Source organism: Drosophila bipectinata, chromosome 2L (assembly GCF_030179905.1).
Source record: "Drosophila bipectinata strain 14024-0381.07 chromosome 2L, DbipHiC1v2, whole genome shotgun sequence".
NCBI lineage: Eukaryota > Metazoa > Arthropoda > Insecta > Diptera > Drosophilidae > Drosophila > Drosophila bipectinata.
Window position 1 is genome coordinate 21,192,158 of NC_091736.1, and position 19,092 is coordinate 21,211,249.

General features: G+C 39.2%; 3 protein-coding genes across 6 annotated transcripts; all 3 read left to right on the forward strand.

The window, feature by feature from the left end:
* The first annotated feature begins 501 nt into the window (after positions 1 to 501).
* Positions 502 to 10,029, forward strand: LOC108127383 (ATP-binding cassette subfamily G member 4). 3 transcript variants are annotated; one of them, XM_070277348.1, is made up of 8 exons: positions 502 to 660; positions 1,891 to 2,572; positions 7,367 to 7,484; positions 7,543 to 7,878; positions 7,950 to 8,188; positions 8,246 to 8,392; positions 8,455 to 8,955; positions 9,016 to 10,029. In XM_070277348.1, the coding sequence occupies exons 2-8, from the start codon at positions 2,062 to 2,064 to the stop codon at positions 9,615 to 9,617; spliced, it is 2,454 nt and encodes an 817-aa protein (XP_070133449.1). In that variant the 5' UTR covers positions 502 to 660; positions 1,891 to 2,061; the 3' UTR covers positions 9,618 to 10,029. The 3 variants fall into 3 exon arrangements, with proteins under 3 accessions (XP_070133449.1, XP_070133450.1, XP_017099925.3); XM_070277349.1 differs by having other exon boundaries at positions 502 to 656; XM_017244436.3 differs by having other exon boundaries at positions 502 to 630.
* A 252-nt stretch (positions 10,030 to 10,281) lies between these two features.
* LOC108127358 (ATP-binding cassette subfamily G member 4) lies at positions 10,282 to 13,990 on the forward strand. 2 transcript variants are annotated; one of them, XM_017244400.3, is made up of 7 exons: positions 10,282 to 10,390; positions 11,304 to 11,926; positions 12,006 to 12,195; positions 12,248 to 12,632; positions 12,696 to 12,812; positions 13,003 to 13,136; positions 13,192 to 13,990. In XM_017244400.3, exons 2-7 carry the CDS (start codon positions 11,700 to 11,702, stop codon positions 13,969 to 13,971), a joined length of 1,833 nt encoding a protein of 610 aa, XP_017099889.2. In that variant the 5' UTR covers positions 10,282 to 10,390; positions 11,304 to 11,699; the 3' UTR covers positions 13,972 to 13,990. The 2 variants fall into 2 exon arrangements, with proteins under 2 accessions (XP_017099889.2, XP_017099890.2); XM_017244401.3 differs by having other exon boundaries at positions 13,006 to 13,136.
* A 548-nt stretch (positions 13,991 to 14,538) lies between these two features.
* On the forward strand, positions 14,539 to 15,120 carry LOC108127360 (C-type lectin 37Db-like). Its single transcript, XM_017244402.3, has one exon. The coding sequence runs from the start codon at positions 14,579 to 14,581 to the stop codon at positions 15,053 to 15,055; it is 477 nt and encodes a 158-aa protein (XP_017099891.2). The 5' UTR covers positions 14,539 to 14,578; the 3' UTR covers positions 15,056 to 15,120.
* Positions 15,121 to 19,092: the final 3,972 nt, after the last annotated feature.

The window sequence follows — 19,092 nt, forward strand, 5'->3', positions numbered from 1 at the left end:
TGGCAACGCTTATGTTCAAAGCTTTGCGTTGCCAGATGGTGAAAAAAACTTGTATTTTATTTGTTCTTAAACATTTTGGTAAAATTATATTATAATTCAATTTACATTAGATCAAAAGACCTGAAATTAAATATTTTTAATTTGAATGTTTATTTTTAAAACTAACATAATTAACTCCTTTTTTCGGCTTAGAAAAGGTACCCTGAGAAGAAGCCTGTGGACAAAACTGGTTTGACTTGTTTCTGTTTAGCTTTGTTTTGTTTTAAATTTCGCATTGACCTGGGACAAAGGTACAGAAGTCTGGACCAAGAACACTGCAACCCCTCGGATTAAGAAAAATAAAAAAGAGCAGCGAGAAATAGTCACCCCCGCTTTTGCCGGCAAGAGAAGTCACAAGCATTATAAACAAACCGCCTCGGCCAGGGGCGTTGCATGGGGGGGTGATAACAGACAGCTGATGGGTCTCTCCCGAACGGCGGACTAATCAGCTTGGTTCATATTTTTCGAATTCATTTCGGTTCGTGCCATGCCAGGCGGCAGATCGTGCGGCTCTTCAGTTCTCGGTCCCGGGCGATTATTAACCAGATATATATACATACGTTTACGCATATATGTATATAATTACGCGCGGTAATGCTCAACAGTTAATTACGAGTGTGGGTGTGTGTGAGTGTTGTGTGTGTGTGGGTGATGCACCTCTTATCAGACGGCTCTTTGACACCGCGATAATCAGTTACTTTTCAAATTTTCGTGCGTTCGAACAGAATATTTTGTGGTTTACATGGCCTGGTTGTCCCCCTGCTCCCCCATTTTACCTTTCAACTGCGGTGATAAGCCGCAGCACAACAATAATAGCAATAAAACAGCAAAAGCCATAGAATTTGATATACTTTTCAGTGAGAACTACCTACTAAACACTTAGTAGGCGAGACTAGTACAAAATCGCGAACTTGGTGGAATGGCAGAGGAGCCAATAAGTAGACGGCTAGGCCAACACTTACACTCACAAAGAAATATCAGCTGCTCGGCAGCAGTGTACACCTGCTAGCCTACGAATTAAAGCTCACAAAGAGACATTACAAAAATCAGAACTATGAACGATTAAAAATGCGTCTCAAGTTTTCAAAACAAAGAAGAGAGGAACGTATGGCGGGATGTATACAAATACTCATGAATTTGCATCAGAGGAAAGACGCTTTGAGTGCATTTGGCACGCGATACTCAAAAGCAATTGGCAGGGCATATTAGTTTTGATAAAAGACGGAAAGATTGATATAATTTCTTTTAGTGGGTGATAAAAAGGTATCTACCTTGGAAATAAAAAAAAATGTTAAAAAGTTTTTTTTTCTTTTTGTTAAGTCCTCATAGTAAACACCCAACCAGCCAGTATACTTTTCATATTCAATGTAGGGCACTTGACTGCTCTCCCCTCACAGCCCCATCAAGCATTTGTGTGGTGGAGAGCAGCAGATTATGTCTGTGCATCTCAGTCTGCCCTCTTCTCAGTTTCAGTTTCATTTCGCTCTCAGAGGGGGCCACAAAAAAAAAAAAATAAATAAATAACAACAAAACATTGTTTATGTCTCTCGCACAGCCGCGTCTTACATGGGCGACCATGTGTTGGTGTGCTATTCTCGTTTTTGGTGGCATGGTCCGATTAGCAACAGGCAACCCCGTTCGGCTTTTTATTAAATGGGTTGCCGGTAGGGCCCCGCCCCTAAAGTCCCCTGCCCCTCTAACCAAAAGCGAATGACCTACCAGACACTCACAGGCACTCCGCAAAGAGCGAAATTCAAATTCAAATGAGCGGCTATCACGCAGACACACAAACGCGAAGAAAATATAATTTATTCTAATTGTTGACGCGCCTTAAAAATTAAACAAAAACAGGCCTAAGACGAACGGGCGGAAAAGCTAATTGAATGGGACTGAAATGATACACTACACAACCTAAAGGAGTGAAATCGAATCTGCTTGAAGCCGACCCAAGCCCGAAAGATCAAAAGTGCTAGAAAATAAAGTGATAAAAAAAAACAATAAAACAAGCCCACGCAAACAACCATGTCGAGTTGGAGTTTGGCTAGTGCCGTGTCGCCAAACTTGACAAGTAACAGTGATGTAATCCGGCTGAGCACCCTCAAGTCCAGCTCGGAAACCAATCTTCCATCCAGGGGATCCGCCTCGGGATTGCCCCGCCCAACGACGCCAGTTCCGGGAAGAAAACTCTCCTCCAAGCGACCCCCCCACTTAACCTTGAACATCGGAGCCAGCAGAGCCCAATACAACACAGCGCCCTTGGCGGAAACCGAAAACACGGTCCTCTCGGCCAGCTCCTCCATTTACGAAACTCCCCTGGGCGCTACACCAGCCTCTGTTACGGCTACCACCTCACCTGCTAGAGCCAGCCAAAACAGCCAGGCTAGTCAAGGTAGCCATAAAAGCCAGCAAAGTTCCCACAGCACCACCAGTGGTGGGTCGATCTTCCCGCACGAACAGTACAAAACCATCAAGAAAATCAACATAGGATTCGAAAACATACGCTACACCACCAAGTTTGGAGTTTTTAAGAGAGGTGAGCTAGAGATTGGAACTGCTTAAAGGTTCTTACTGAAGTTTTATATTATATTTACTTGTAATACATAAGTTTGAAGTGTTTACCATATAATACACTATTTTAATATTCAATTTATTATAAAAACAGTAAACGATTTAGATGTAAGGTCTGTTAGTTGAATCTATTTGAGTTTTGAATTTTTGTATGAAAAAATACGTGAGTTTATTTCAACACCTTATGTACAAAGACCCAATTATTTACCAGCCTCGTTGTCCTGTTAAAACAAAAAAAAGTTAATACTGGAGGCAAAGTGTCTCCCTCAGGGTCATGTCGTTGCCCATTTCGTCCCAGTCACGCATTGGCGACAATTATAATTAAGGGTGGCGGTTTAAGTACACACTTGTATGAACACGGCAGTGTCCAGTCAACTCAATTAAAGGCGGCCAGCTTCAAGCGACTCCACTAAGTAAAATAAAAATGAGTTTTTAATGAATAAAAAACGAAACTGAAATGGGGCTATAATTATCTGAATCATTGTCAGTGAATGAATCAAAATCTAGTATAGTCTCGGTTCATCAATCTCCAGATAATGACATTTAGAACTAGAGTGGCTTTTCCCGCATGCCGCATTGGCATTTATATTTTTTAGTTGCCTCTTCATACATACATAAGTACCTTATCAGATCCCTGATACCGCTCGAGTTTCTGATTTAAATATTGGCTAAAGTCCGGCAAACAAACAAAGAAAATACCGAGATATATGCAAGCATCGGACACTTTTTCAATTTGTAATATTGACGAGCTGATTGAGCGAATCACAGGGTCAAAGAGCCTTTTAAACTCAATCAAACAGGGCACATGTACACGCATATGGGAAAGAAGTACACACAGTTACACGAAACAGCCAGAAAATAGGGGTCACTTGTTGTTATCTAAATATAGCACGCCAACCTATTTGCATATTGTCGGCTGTCCCTGCTTTTATGTTTGCTTACTAGTTACAACAGATGATAATACGGCTTTCTACGTGCATAAATAAACAATCTCAGATACTGGATAGTTTTTTGAATGTGCCCGCTTGTGGTGGGCCGAGGAATTATAATTAAGTGCTTTGGTAGTTTGAAACAGAGTGTAATGACTCATAGTGCAGCACTTCTGATAGATGGGCATTACCAATTGGATATTGGCAATAAGCGAGAGTGGCAGGTAACGCTTTCAAGCTGATTCATAGCATGAGTCATTTGAGTATCTGATTATGATCCTGATTAGAATTATGGCACGTGCCAAACGCCGATCGCAGACCCGATACAGACGAACCCTGTGGGGTAATTCCAGTGTTCCAGTCACGACATGCCAAGAAAATCATATGTGTTTGTTGAATTGCGGAAACTCGAAACTGACGAAAAACTCGAACCAAGGTCCCTAATATTGTCAACAAAGCATAGCTCAACCTAGCTTCAGTTACTCGGGTTCCATATTCCATATCTGTAGCTACCATTATCGCGCAACCGCAATAGGCAAAGATAATAACATGAATTTTTTTGTTTCTTGTTAAATTAATAGAAATTTGAACCGGGGAATCCAATCGATTTTCATATAACGTGTTGTTTACTTATTACAAAAATTTTGCTCAAATATGATAGCATTGTACATGCTGGCGCTGTTACAATATTATTAGGTCATCGAGGACGTAAACATAATGAGATATTCTGAATAGATATTAAGACAGACATTAAACGCGATGTTATAATGAAGCAGAGCCTTTTGTTGTGGAAGAAAGGCGCAAACGATTTAATTGATGTCACTTGAGCTCCATTAAGTGACATGTCAGTTCTTTGTTTCATTTGATTTTCCCCTGGTCATTGCGTGTTTTCGTTGTCGTAAGGTTAAGTGAACTCTCTCCCCCCTTTTCCTTAAGACCCCCAACCAGAAAATATATGTACAAAGAGACCGACTTTGAGCCCGGCTTTCGAGATGAGTCAGGGATATGAAAGCGAAAGCTTCCTGTTTACACTCGTACTATTAAGTGGCTGGCATGCTCTATCATTAATTGTTGGCTTTGGATAAAATCAACTAGAACTTCCGGATTGAATGTCCGCCAGGCAGGCAGAGGATTGACAAAGTTATCAGATATCGAATGATCCAATGAGTGGTGCCTTCTGTATGCAATAAAATTGTCTATGATTAATTGACCTTCAAATTGGTATTGAACTTGAAGTGTTGGTGAACATAAGCCTTCCAATGCAGGTGTCTGTTCACTTTCAATACTCATTCAATAGTCTGGTTGTTTGCTCATAGTCCCCCCGCTGAAGAAATTGCAGCTCCAAGTACAAGGCTAAAAGCACTGATAAGGGGCCAACTCCAACGCAGTAATGGGAGTGCAATAAAATGGCTCAGGGAACACCTGTTGCTCCGTTTGGCTTTACTCCAACATCTGGCCAAGGAACTTAAATGGCTGCCTTGACGCCTTTTTAATGACATTTTAGTCATACAAGCACGTTGCGATAAGATTTAACAATGGACTGATTGATAAGTGGGCGAACAGACCCCTGAAATCTAAATTGGCCGGTAGCCACGGCTAATCGGCAGATTAAATGGCCATTTTATACTTGGCATGCGCGTCTACAATGTATGGATAGTTTTTGAAGCCGATCCTCACCGACATACAGTGAGCCAAAGTCTCTTTACGACATTATCGGAAACTGAACATTGAAACAAGAAGAACTGGAAACCCTAATCGCTGGGAACTCAAACAGCCTATCTTTGTGGTTCCAAGAATATAGGACATATTGTATTTTTGCCCAGCTATCTTCTTTGCATGGGAATTATGAAAATATTTAGTTTTTATAACTAATGTTCTCATGAATCGGACATAAAAACTGATCTAAAATTTAAAATTGTTAAGCCTTTATAAACATCTCGCAATAGTGTGCGTTTATTTTAATCGTTTACCCGTTATCAATAAACTAATCTCCGAATTTGAATGGCGTCAGTTTTAGGAATGATTTACACTTCCTAATATTCAGCTAAATAGTATAGGGTTTAGTCGAATTTCGTATGAAAAACGCACGGGCATTTAATTGAATAACGAACTTTATCAACAAAGTCACTAATCAGCTCTGGCACGGAGTCAATAAAACTAATGTGACCTCTTGAAAATCCGTCGACGGAAACTATACAAAAAGGCTTTTCCTTCCATGCAGTCACAGATTTTTTTTGGAAAGATATCTTGGATGTTATTTAATATTTTATTCCTAATAGGAAATCTTTTTATTTTTATTGCTATCTTGTTATTTCTATCAGATTTATTTAAAACCCCCTACGATCGTAAGAGAAAACTCACTACGGTCGAATCAGTAGCTTATATACCCTTGAAGTTAAATGTATATGTCGATATATAAACAAATAAGTCGATCCCTATGATAATTTCGTTTTCAAATAAATCAGAGATGTCAGGGAAGCTCTAGTGATTTGGTAACAAGTCAAAACCACTGAACAATTTTCGCATTTCACAGATTTCTAGAAAAACAAGAATGAAAAGATGTAGTGGGCCGATCATTATGAGAAAATCATAATATGACCAATTTATTACAACACAGAATCTTAAAAAAAAGACTCAAGCTTCTATCTTGAAAAATACAAAAGTTGCTGTTTTTACCAAATACCATTTTTTACAAATACCATTTCCGATTGTTTAGTTATATGGCATAAGATATAGTCGGCCGATCGGTTTGAAATTTGGTAGGTCGGATTAACTGACCAAAAATTGAATCTGTACGAAATCTGAAACTTTTTATTCTCAAAATCAGTTATATGGCAGCTATAGGATATAGTCGCAGCTAGAGAATATCTGCGTGAAAAGGAAAGGTGTGCGCAAAGTTTCAAGTCGATAGCTTTAAAACTGAGAGACTAGTTTGCGTAGAAACAGACAGACGGACATACTTATATCAACTTAGGAAGTTATCCTGATCAAGAATATATATACTTTATATAATCGGAGATGTGTCCTTCACTGCGTTGAACGCAGTTAAACTTAGGAACTTTTGATTTTTACCTGCAGGGGTATAAAAATCTGTTCAAAATAATTTCAAACTTCGACGAATACAGTGCTTTTAAAACTTGAACTTCGAATTGGGACACAAAAATCACTATACACTAAAAAAATCATCATAATTACTATACATCAAAATCAGCTTTAAACTGGATTGCTGTGTCGAGCTGTGCAAAATCTAGCATTTTCTTGCAATCTTGCATGACTTATAAAAATAATAATATAATAATCCTGATCAAGAATATATATACTTTATATAATCGGAGATGTGTCCTTCACTGCGTTGAACGCAGTTAAACTTAGGAACTTTTGATTTTTACCTGCAGGGGTATAAAAATCTGTTCAAAATAATTTCAAACTTCGACGAATACAGTGCTTTTAAAACTTGAACTTCGAATTGGGACACAAAAATCACTATACACTAAAAAAATCATCATAATTACTATACATCAAAATCAGCTTTAAACTGGATTGCTGTGTCGAGCTGTGCAAAATATAGCATTTTCTTGCAATCTTGCATGACTTATAAAAATTTTCATTTTACTAATTAGGTCTACGGTATTAATGTTTTAAGGATCCTAAGGGTTTAAGGGTTACCGGGTATTTTACTCGAAAATAATGCTTAATTTCTTTGTGGCACCCCTAAATATCTTGTATAAATTTTTAGTCTTAAGTCTTTAAATTCCTTCATCAAAGTACCTAAAAGAGTACTTTAAGCAACAAATTTTCATATTTTCAATAATATTTTTACTGTTTTATAGAAACAAAAGAAGTGCTCAAGGGCCTTACTGGCTATTTCAAGTCGGGAGAGTTAAGCGCTATCGTTGGACCCTCGGGTGCTGGAAAAAGCACCCTGCTAAATATTCTTTCAGGATATACGTGAGTACCTTTAGGCCTAATCTTATTTTCTTCCAGACTGATCCGACATCTTTTTTAGGACCTATGGCTACACCGGCGACTTTCACGTCAACGGAAACCGCCGGGATTTAAAGGCCTTCAAGCCCAATGTTGCCTTCATCCGTCAGGATACGAGCCTGCAGGCCTTACTAACCGTTAAGGAGGCTATGCATTTTGCCGCGAATTTAAAGATAGGCACTTACATGACTTTGCCCGAGAAGCGAGAACGGGTGACAAGCATCCTGGAGGCCATCGGGATGTACGAGAACCGGCACACTATGACTGGGCAGCTCAGCGGGGGACAGAAGAAGCGCTTGGCTATTGCCCTGGAACTGGTTAACAATCCTCCTGTGCTTATCTTGGATGAACCCACAACGTAAGTTGTCTTTCGTAAGGTTTCGTTTGTATAATCTTGAATTTATTGAACTGTTGATATCTTTAACGCAGGGGCTTGGACAGTTCAACTTCCAACCAGTTGATAAATCTTCTCAAGAAGCTCGCCGAAGAGGGCCGCACAGTTATTTGCACAATTCACCAGCCGAGTGCCTTGACCTTTGCCATGTTCGACCACATGTACGCCATAGGAGAAGGTCGATGCATTTACGCGGGTGGCTCTCAAAATCTGCTGCCCTTCCTGGCCGCCCTTAATATGCACTGCCCTGAGTCTTACAATCCAGCGGATTACTGTGAGCCCCCAACCTAGTTTTGAATGAATGGTTAATAACAAGATTGGTTTTTTGTAGTAATGGAGATAGCCACCCATGATTATGATACACCCGAAGAGAACCAGTTGGAGAAACTAGTGGCTTTAATGGACAACGGTCGCAATGAGGATTACAGACAGAACAAGACTGCCCGAGTAGCACAATTGGCAGCTATGAAAAAAATAGGTAGGCTCAGTTATTATTTAAACAAGTTTGCAGAGTGATCGAACCATTTCTTTTACTTGAAGATCAACTCATGGCTGCTGGCCTAATTACACCCGTAACTGCACCCGTAATGACCACCTCGATACCTGCACATTTTCTACAATCCGGGGGATTCAAGCCCTTGACGCCCATCAATGAGCTATCCTCTCGGTTGTGGGACAGTCAGGCGGGGGGTATCGGAAGCGGCGATGTGGGTGGACAATCCTGCTGCAAGCCAAAAAAAAAGAAGCCCAGGCCAGCTCTGGACTTGGATCCATCTAATCTGTGTAAGCGGGAGAACATATACGCTACGCCCTTTTATCGCCAGTTGGGTATCCTGCTGTTAAGGACCTTTCTGCTGATTTGGCGGGACAGTTCGCTGACCACAATGCGGTTCGCCATTCACCTCATTACCGGCCTATTGATTGGAACTCTCTACTTTGGAATAGGAAATGATGGCGCCCAGACACTGAACATTTTTCGGTACATCTTCTACACGATCATGTTCATAATGTACTGTGCCTTTTCGGGGATCCTCGTAAAGTGTAAGACAAGCTGATTCATGAGTAACATCTATGATATTTGATTGAATTCCTTTTCTATAGTTCCATTGGAATTTCCGATCGTTTCGCGGGAACACTTCAATCGCTGGTACTCTCTGAGGGCTTACTACGTGGCCATCACTTTGGCGGACTTGCCGATCCAGATTATTTGCAGCGCCCTGTTCATAGTGCCCACATATCTGATGACCCAGCAGCCCCTAGAACTTTGGCGCTTCAGCTTGTTCTTCCTCATCGTGTTCATAACGGCATTGGTTTCACAGAGCATCGGTTTGGCAGTGGGAGCCGCTCTTAGTTTGAAACTGGGCTCCATTCTGGGCCCCTTCTTCATCTGTCCCTTCCTGCAGTTTAGTGGATTCTTTCTCATGGAAAAGGATGCTCCGGTTTACATGCGCTGGATGTTCGACATTTCGTTTCTTAAATACAGTCTGGAGGGATCCATGATGGCGATTTTCGGCTATGACCGCGAACGTTTGGACTGCGATGATATGTACTGCCATCTCACGAGGCCGAAGTTCATTCTCAAATATCTGGACATGGAAAATGGAAGTTACGTAATGGCATTTGTGTTTCTGTTCTGCATTTTCATCTTGCTACGCATTCTTGCCTTCTACATAATGTCCTTCCGTCTCAGACTGTTCAGATGAAACGCGAACCAGGATTCTGCCAGGCAACATTCCGCTGACTGTTTGAAGATTGTTTTATATCGATGGTTTCTTATTTAAGCATTTATCGGAGGGGAAATTTTGTGCCAAAGATTATAGGAGCCTTTAGAGCGTAAGAAAATCGTGATATATAACTGAAACAAAGGATAATAGAATCCCCCACCAGACACCCAAACACACACACACATACATGCAAATATACACACTTAGCGGTTATAGAGATCGATAACTGTAAATAGGACATTTTTTACTAGAGTAGCACATAAACAAATGTATTTTTGTATTGTATTAATAAATGATTTATTGAGTAGTTGTATCACAGGTCTGATTTCAGGCCTTGGATGCGAGATGACCTTGAAAAGATTATTAAACTATTTTTCCATGAAACTGAAAATGCTTTTTTATTTGGTTTTGATATTAAATAGTAAAAATTCATTACGGTTGGGCTAACATAGGGAACCCTTGCTTAAAACTATTGGAAATTAAATAAAATAAAATAATTAATAACATTAATAAGATGCTGCTTAAAAGTATGCTGCAATTTTGACGATCCTCATTCATGAGGATCATACTCGAATGCAACTCAGACATGTTGGTTGATTTGGTTTCAGTTGAATTACAATTAATACCAGTGACCGACAGTTGAAATTATTAGTGTTTGGTCCCAGTTCACGTTATTATTATCGGCTATACTAGGCTCGTGAATGCGTTACTGATCTAGACTCTAGATTCTAGAGAGTGGCCGTCGGTGTCTTGTAAGTTGGAGGACAGGAACCCGTTATTTCCTATTTAACCGACCGTACTTCAAACCTTACCCGGTATCCGTACTCAGATTTAAAGAAAGTGTTCTCATTAAGATGGGTGGATCTTGTCTCGTCGTCCCATCCGCCGATTCGCGATCGCGATCTGAATTTCAATGAACTTTTTGTGTTACAAAATCGATAAACGCGTGCCAAAATCAGTAATCATTTAAAAATGCACCAAATGAATTGTTGCATTACGGGTACCTGGCACTCATTAAAATCATTGTTTAAAAGTTACTTATTGAAACCCGTTTTCAAAGTGCTTCATATGCACATTATATGTAAAAATATAAACAATCTGAAAGACGTTCATTGACAGCTGCAAGTGCACATTTTCCTTCTAAATGAAAATTGCTGATAAGCAGCAGCTGCGCCAAATCTCGTTTTGTGAATTCCAGTCTAACGCCCAACTTCAATCGTATAACGCAGTTAGCTGTAGATACGCTACTTTCCATAAAGACTTTTGTGTAAGAGCTATCAGCGGTCATTGTTTCTTGCTGTTCGGGGCTGTGTATCAATTACCGAATATAAGCACATACAAACATACGTCAATTATTAATTTCACTCTCTACGATGCTATGAAAAACAGTGGCTCACTTTTAGGCGATTTTTAAAAGAGTGAAATGTTTGGAAAGTTGTGTTATTGTTAACATTATAAAAAGAAGTTATGCTACTTGTTTATTTTAAATTATTGAACTGAATAGATAACAATTTTGTTCAGCCGTCAGTAAAATTTATAGTCACTCAGACCGAAAAATATAATTCCACTATTGTTTTATTAGCCTTGAAACTAGTATAATCAAAAGATTAGCTCATCCATTTTAATTGTTATATTCATCCCAACCGTTTTTGCTTTTTCCATCAGGGTAACCCGTTTTAGTTTAGTGCACCTGACCTTGGACAAGACGCGATTGGTTTGGCTACTGGAGCTTCAGGTGCATTCGATCCCATGCAAGTTGCCTTGCAACAAGTTCGTTGTCGGGAACTCTTGACCTTGGTCCGAAAGTTGATTAGATTATCCACCCACGAACCCCCCTTAATCGGGCGACGGCTTCGACTCCAAATTTTCGCAAAATCGCGAAAGCAGCAGTTATGTACTCTCCGTCGGCCCAATAAACTTGTTAGCCGCCTGAGAGGAGTTTGGCAGTCGGCAGTTGAGCGAGCTGGTTTGCTGACCGATCGACGTCTTTCAGAGGAGTCGTCCGCATAAACAAAAATCATATAAAAACAACAGCCCGCACGGGTATCACAATCATAAACAATGACTGATAACGCGTTACCAGGGCAGCCAAACGGACTGGTCCCAAAGCAGCAGGCCCTGGAGTTGCACTTTAGCCAAGCAAATTACAGCTTAAAAGGATCTTCCAAGAGTTCAAGCCCCATCCTTAACGAGGCATGCGGCGTCTTTAAGTCCGGTCGACTGACGGCCATTTTGGGGCCTTCGGGGGCGGGAAAGTCCACCCTGCTTAATGCATTGGCTGGTTTCAAGTAAGTACATTTGAACCTATTTTTTTATTTTTGAAAATGAGAAACATTATTCACTAATATTTATTTTCAATTTATATAGGCTCAGAGGTGTTTCTGGGCAGTTCCTTTTGAACGGACGAACCAGGGATATGATGAGTTTTCGCAAGATGTCAGCCTACATATCCCAAGACTTTGTAATGCTAAATTTTCTGACTACCGAAGAGACGTTACGCGTTTCCGTTAACCTAAAAATGCCTAGGGGCACAACTCTTGCCGAGAAACAGAAAACTGTAAGTTAGATAATCTCTTTTTAAAATATTTAAACAATTTAATAATTTGCAGATAGATGACATCATAGAAATTCTTCAGCTCCAATCCTGCCGACACACTTTGGTGAAAAATTTGTCCGGTGGCGAACACAAGCGCCTATCGATCGGCATTGAGTTGGTGACGAATCCGCCTATTATGTTTTTTGACGAACCCACAAGCGGCTTGGACTGCGTGGCTAGTTACCAGGTGATCTGCCATCTGCAGCGGTTAGCCCACGATGGCAGGATTGTGGTCTGCGTGGTCCATCAGCCCGGGTCGAGACTTTTCCAGCTGTTCGACGATGTTCTTGTCCTGGCCCACGGAGAGGTCATTTATGCCGGAGAGCAGCGCGCAATGTTGAGTAGCTTTGCTGAGTCCGGCTTTATTTGCCCGCAGTACTATAACCCGGCTGATTTTGGTACGACTCCTATCTTAACTGTCTACGAATATTGATTTAGTAGTATGCATCTTGCTTTTCCAGCTTTGGAGGTCTGCAGCCACTCGACCTCCATAGAAAGATGCGATTCCCTTATAAGACAGAACAAATTGAAGCACAGCAACCAAAGCAACATCGTTAAACTTCAGGTGGATGAGGAGAGTAAGTTTCATGCTAGAAGTGTTTCTCTGAAAGAGGATTCTCACCCGTAACGTTTTGTTAACTTGACACTCGTACTATCGACCTTCTTACTATTGCACTCTGTTTCTTTTTACATTTTTACTTTACTGCACTTCAACCTTCTTTGCTCTATCTGTCGCATTTTCTTCTGTCCGCACTACTTTTTTCTCAGCAGCACTCATCAACGTTGACCGCGAGGCGTCCACCTGTAATTTGAGTCACCTGCGCGGCAAGGAGCAGGTGGGCTTCTGGTACCAGCTAAGCGTGCTTCTCTGCCGCCATTTGCGCTCAATGTCCCGGGATTTGGTATGAACCATCACCAGCAAAACTAACTCTTTACTCAGCTTGGATTTATTTTCAGATGGCCGTCCAGATGCGACTGATAATGCACGTTGTGATAGCCCTGCTCTTGGGCGTGGTCTACTGGCAGATCGGTGCCGATGCCGAAAAAATCGTGTCTAATGTGTCCTGTATATTTTTTATAATCCTTTTCGTCTTCGCCGGCAACGCTATGCCCTCCATCCTGCTTTGTATCCAGGACTCAGCGGTATTTATAAGAGAGTATTATAACGGCTGGTACTCCCTGAGAGCCTACTACATTTCCAAGGTCTTGGCCGACTTGCCTCTGCAACTGGCCTGTCCCACGCTCTTCATCAGTATAGGATACTTCATGAGTGGCCAACCAGCCGAGTGGCAACGTTTTGCCATGTGCTGGGGCATCTGCGTGATGACTGCTTTTATAGCCCATTTTATTGGTGTGATCGCGGGGTCCCTCTTTCCCATGCCTCTTGCTATATTTCTTGTGCCGAGTGCCACCATTCCATTCCTACTCTTTTCTGGCTTCTTTATCCGCCTGAACGAGCTCTCCTGGTTTCTGCGACCCATCTGCAATGTATCCTTCTTCCGCTACATATTCGAGGGCCTCCTGAGGGCCATTTACGGATATGGCCGGGGAGAGCTCGAGTGCCACGCCGCGTTGGGATACTGCTACTACAGGTCAGCCGATCAGTTCCTTAAAGACTTCCAAATGCAGGGCGATGAATTTGGTTGGGACCTCGCGGTTCTAGGGATGTTTATGGTATTCCTGCTAGTTTCCTTTTTCTTCACCCTGAAGGCAGTAATTCGACGAGCCCTACGGTAATAGATTTTTGTTTTTTAGATACATTTTTGTTATTTATTGTTTTATTTTGTAAGGTAAATCAATACTATATTACATCATTTGATGTTCGGCTGATAAGCTTGAATTAAACCGTTGTTATTATACATAATAAGGTAAAGCATTCTCTTTACTTATTTGCTTAAAACAAATGTATATATAATGGAGGTCAACCTATGTATATATATAGGGGTATAGAACTCGTATTAAAAATGAGGCTGTGGTTATCACTCATTACTAAACTTTGAATTCGCATTGACTAAAAGATTTCATCTTGAGTTATACTTTATAGATAAGAGTTTCTTTATTTCTGCTAATAAAAATAAATATCTTTCATTTTTAAAAAAGAAAGTTATAATTCTTGAAAATCATAAGTAATGTATTAATTAATGTAATATATTACAAGTTAAAAATTATTGTTTAAATACATTGTAATGATAATATTTACTAATATAATATTTAATATAAAGTATTGAACAATATTGTTGATAAGACACTTTTGAGACATACACACAGAAAACCTCAATTGAAATCTACAATATTACAGTACCTATCAGCGTCGAAGTAAGTTAGTTCGGTTTTTTCTTCCAAAATGTTAGGAACCCCAATGACTTTTTCTTGGCCATTAATCGTCCTAACTCTTGCCGCTTCTTCGGTGGAGCACTCGGTTGATGCCCTATCCATCACCAAGGCTTTCACCAAGATCGGCGAGCGATTCTACTACATTGAGGAACAAGAACAGCAGTCTTGGTATACAGCCCTATCCTCTTGCCGACGAATGGGAGCTCATCTGGCGACCTTGAAATCAGAGAAGGAACTTTACGACTTGGATGCTGAGCTCCGCATACGCAACCAGGGCTACTGGATTGACGTCAATGACTTGGATAGAGAAGGGCAGTTCGTGTCCTGGACAACCAGCAGCCCCTCACCATATCTGAAGTGGAAAGCAGGCGAACCGAATAACCTGTACAACAAGGAGCACTGCGTCGATATTTGGGATGGTCTGATGAACGATGACGACTGCAGCGACAAGCGCTATTTCATTTGCCAGGCAGGTGATGGAATTTAGCAATTTATTGCTCACAAAATGGATGTATTTAAAATCTTTTTAAAATAAACTTTAAACACCAAAAATTTTTGTTTTTCACAAAAACTTCTAATATTTAAATATTTTATCGATAAAGAATAAATTATCTACACTGCGAAAAACTAAAAATAGCATTACGTTTTGTAATGCTACAAAGGTGTTATTAACTAAAATCTTAGTTATTTCACACTGTATCGTATGCTAGAACCCAGTTACCGGAGAACACATTTCCGGACTCCCTGGGGCGAGAGCAAAAACTTACTTGCGTGAACTGCGTGAAGTAAGAAATGCCTGTGCAGTATAACATGGTTCCTTGGTAGCGCGTTGCGTAGCCGAGCTGTGGCGCCCCAATTGAAGAAGCCACCTGGCGTTGACGCAAGAATCAGAAAACACGTTGTACAATATCTCTTTTGCTAGAAAAAGAGAAGAAGAACTTCGAAAGCTCGATCTACGACGCCATCAAGCTAAGCATTTATTCTTTATATGGTTAATCTTAAAACCTTATAATAAATATAAATATATCTTCATATATCTTAAATATATCTTAGCAACATTAAACCGAGTTACTAAAGAGCAATCGCTTTTCGCAACACCTTCAAAGTGTTTAATTACATATGTATAAATAAACAAAAATGTTATTAATTAAGAGACCAAGGCTAAAGCGAAAATTGGCATCTGATCTTGTCGATAAAACTAAAGATTCCATGCCTCTGTTGTTGCATGCAACTTCTACATTGACCAAAAAATTGAAAACGGGCGACTTTTCTCCTATACTGCAAAAGAATTGACTAGAGAAAATGACGAACCAATTTAAGTAGAAAGAAATGACAATAATAAGTCCTCAAAATGATTTAGCCTTTTTTATTGAAAACAATTTAACAAAACGACATATATTAATAAGCACCAAGTAAGTTCCATGGATGCGGTATTTATCCCCCTTTTTCGGAAGTTACATAAATGAAAATGAAATGCAGACCAGAACGAGATAAAATGACTTATTCTGAATCTAATGTTGAAGTATCGCTGCAGAATTTATAAAATCATTCTGCTGACCGTATATTTGAAATGCAGAATGACAAGATTGCTCATTTGCAAGCAACGCGTTGCAAATTAATTGTCAACTACCGATTTGAAGGCTCAACAGGAAAAAGTATATATAAGCAGCTATTTTACACGGAGAAGCCTGTTGCATTAGATCAGTCACTGTTTGTAACTACATTAATTCCCTTGAATTTAATAGATTAATAATAAATTCTTCTCCTTAATCTGTCATATTGAGAATTGTAAGAATTAAAATATAATTTATTAGGGAAACAACTGAACTTATAAAAAATAAAAAAACCAACTTGAACGAGCAAATAAAAAGCCTTAAGCCTACACTTGCGAAAAGCAAATAATAATAAGGAAATATGAAGCACATTTGACTTAAATCGATGTCAAAATTTTAAATGTGTTAACAAATCCTGTACAATCCTGGTACAAATCCGATAATTAACGCTGACGTGTTCAATAGAGAATGGGATTCCTCTGCTTTCAACTATAAATCTAAAGGAACGCCAAAGATTGAATTATCAAAAATGGCTACCCAGAGATGTTATAGCTTTTTTGGAATCTCCTGATATTGAGCTTTCAACAAGAAGGGAATGAGTAGACAAAAATGTTAATCAGATAGAAAAAGTCGGAAATAATGAATTCGATAATTCCATTCGGGCTGGATTAGGTGGAGTTTGTTGGGAAAAGCGTTATAATTTCAACAATTTCAAAAGCTACAACATTTAACTATTGAAAAATGTAAAAAAATTGAAAATCGGCCTAAAATTACGGGTTCAGGAATTTTTAAGAGCAAAACACTTTCGAAAAACCGTTTTCTCGAAATAAATCAAGATTTGAGGGTGTATGAAAAATTTCAAACATGGTTTTATTCTATACTCGACCTAATGAACAATGACTACTAGGTCTCTTCAAAAGTTCCAAATCACTGTCGCACTGTGTTTTTTATGTATTGTGGTTCGCTTCCACATTTACAAGCAAATACCAAGTGAAGACTGAGCGTAGTATCGCACAAGTTCACTTTTTGAATCATTTGGGGTCCGATTTCGAATTCACTAGAAGTAGTAAAGATCGGATCCGCAAGCAAATCGTGTAAAGATTTCTTCGCCAACGTTCGCTGGGTGGTCTGCTGGGTAGCGCCAAGCTTCACAGCCTTACACAGGTGGATGCAGAAAATTGGTAGAATTTTAGAAAAAGAATGAGAAAAATCGAATTTCTTTAATAACTTTTGAACGGATTATTGGGCTGATTGAGGTGTCAATAGTCGGGTATTAAAAATTATAATGTTTTTAAAGAACATATACAGTATTTTATGAAAATATTTTGTCTGGAGACTCGAATGTCCACTCTAAATATAGTGAATCAAAATATCTTTACTTTCTACCTTGGAAAGTGTTTTGACAAAAATTGATTTAATTAAAACAATAACTTTCGATTGCTATTGATTCAAATCAAAGGCACACAGAAACTTGTTAATCGGCTACACAATATTTTATAGTTTCTTCATGCGCAATCTAAGGCTTTCGGCATGTTAAATAAACATAAAAAGCCTTTGGCATTAAAATCTTTCCTGTCGTCTAAACCTGACACCTTGTTTAAATTTTATACTGTTTCGTCATATTTATTTTTGAATCCGAAATGATTTCCGAATTTTGTCGAGTTTCCTTGAGTGTTGTTTTTTTTAAAACAATTTCAATCTTTCAGATAGGTTTGAGTCTCTGGCAACGATGTTCGAAAAAATTTTAATGAATTGTGAGGTTTGTGCTTTGACTATGTATGTGCAATCGAAAAATCAAAAAGCCCCGTTGGCGCCACTTGATTTAGATTTGAAAATAGGCGGGAAAAGTTTAACTCGCAGGAGATTTGAAGCAGAAACAAAATTGCGAACTTTTCATTATGACAAAACCTTTTCGCTTGTTGGAAAAAATGTTTTTAAACAGAATATTTAATTTTGACTTATTTGTATTCAGTAAAAGTTACAAAACATGGTTTTAAGGGGTAAGCTAGTGCGGATCAAATGGACAGTTGAAGTACGAATTTCGTCGTTATAGATTGTACGCCTGGAGCACTAACCTTTATAATATTTTATAAAAATCTTGAAATGTGTGGTACCCAATAAATGCAAATTGTGGTTTATTTTGTTTATAAACCCAACGAAATTAAAAAAAAAACGAGAGCGCTAATAACATATTTGGAGGGAGTGTTATTTAGAACTCCCGAGACTGTCGTATAGGACAACGGGTCACAATTTCGGTCTCACACATTCCAGAAGTTAATGCATCAATATGGGGTTAGGCATACACTCACCTCTGCGCATTCGCCACAGGCTAACGCTTCAGAGCGAGTAAACCGATCGGTGATAGCGAGGGTTTCGAATTTCAGGACTTAAAACGCCATTAATTGCAGCTAACACATGGCAGAATTTTGGCTGACTTACTGCCGCTGCACTATGGGTCCAACGAATGTGGTCGTGGCCAAATGTAATTTTTAAAAAGTCCTGAAAATAAGGATCTAATGACCTCATTACCTTAAGATAACATTAAGCCCCCCCATGGACCCATGGTTCATACCAAAAAAAATTAAACAGACTAAGCCACTGTTAAGATATAAGCTGTTAAATGTCACTGATATTACCAGAGAATAACACATGGTTTGGCAAGTAAATTATTGGCTTTTTTAATATCTTTAATTTTGAACTAAATATATTTAAATTTGATATATTTTATAACACTCAAATCAGTGGGACTTTTAGAGGGTTTTTGGGTATGTCCATTAAAGGCGTTGATCGGTTTGTTTTTGTTATTGGGTGTACACCTTTAAAGGATAAATATTTAAGGTAAATCAAAACTTTGAAAGGAGGAACAAAAAAAGATTCACCTTAATTTTTATACTGTGTTATAGAATGTTTTATCCACTTTCAATGAATGAAGTCTTAAAGTGCCAAAAATCAGTGAAAAATCTCTTTCGAT

What these genes read in the sequence shown, in the direction of transcription:
- LOC108127360 (XM_017244402.3), top strand. Translation starts at nt 14,579, where the DNA reads ATGTTAGGAACCCCAATGACTTTTTCTTGGCCATTAATCGTCCTAACT.
- LOC108127383 (XM_070277348.1), top strand. Translation starts at nt 2,062, where the DNA reads ATGTCGAGTTGGAGTTTGGCTAGTGCCGTGTCGCCAAACTTGACAAGT. An exon ending in GTTTGGAGTTTTTAAGAGAG is followed by an intron (nt 2,573 to 7,366) that starts GTGAGCTAGAGA and finishes ACTGTTTTATAG; the next exon opens with AAACAAAAGAAGTGCTCAAG. An exon ending in TTACAATCCAGCGGATTACT is followed by an intron (nt 8,189 to 8,245) that starts GTGAGCCCCCAA and finishes GGTTTTTTGTAG; the next exon opens with TAATGGAGATAGCCACCCAT.
- LOC108127358 (XM_017244400.3), top strand. Translation starts at nt 11,700, where the DNA reads ATGACTGATAACGCGTTACCAGGGCAGCCAAACGGACTGGTCCCAAAG. An exon ending in CTATAACCCGGCTGATTTTG is followed by an intron (nt 12,633 to 12,695) that starts GTACGACTCCTA and finishes TTGCTTTTCCAG; the next exon opens with CTTTGGAGGTCTGCAGCCAC. An exon ending in GCTCAATGTCCCGGGATTTG is followed by an intron (nt 13,137 to 13,191) that starts GTATGAACCATC and finishes ATTTATTTTCAG; the next exon opens with ATGGCCGTCCAGATGCGACT.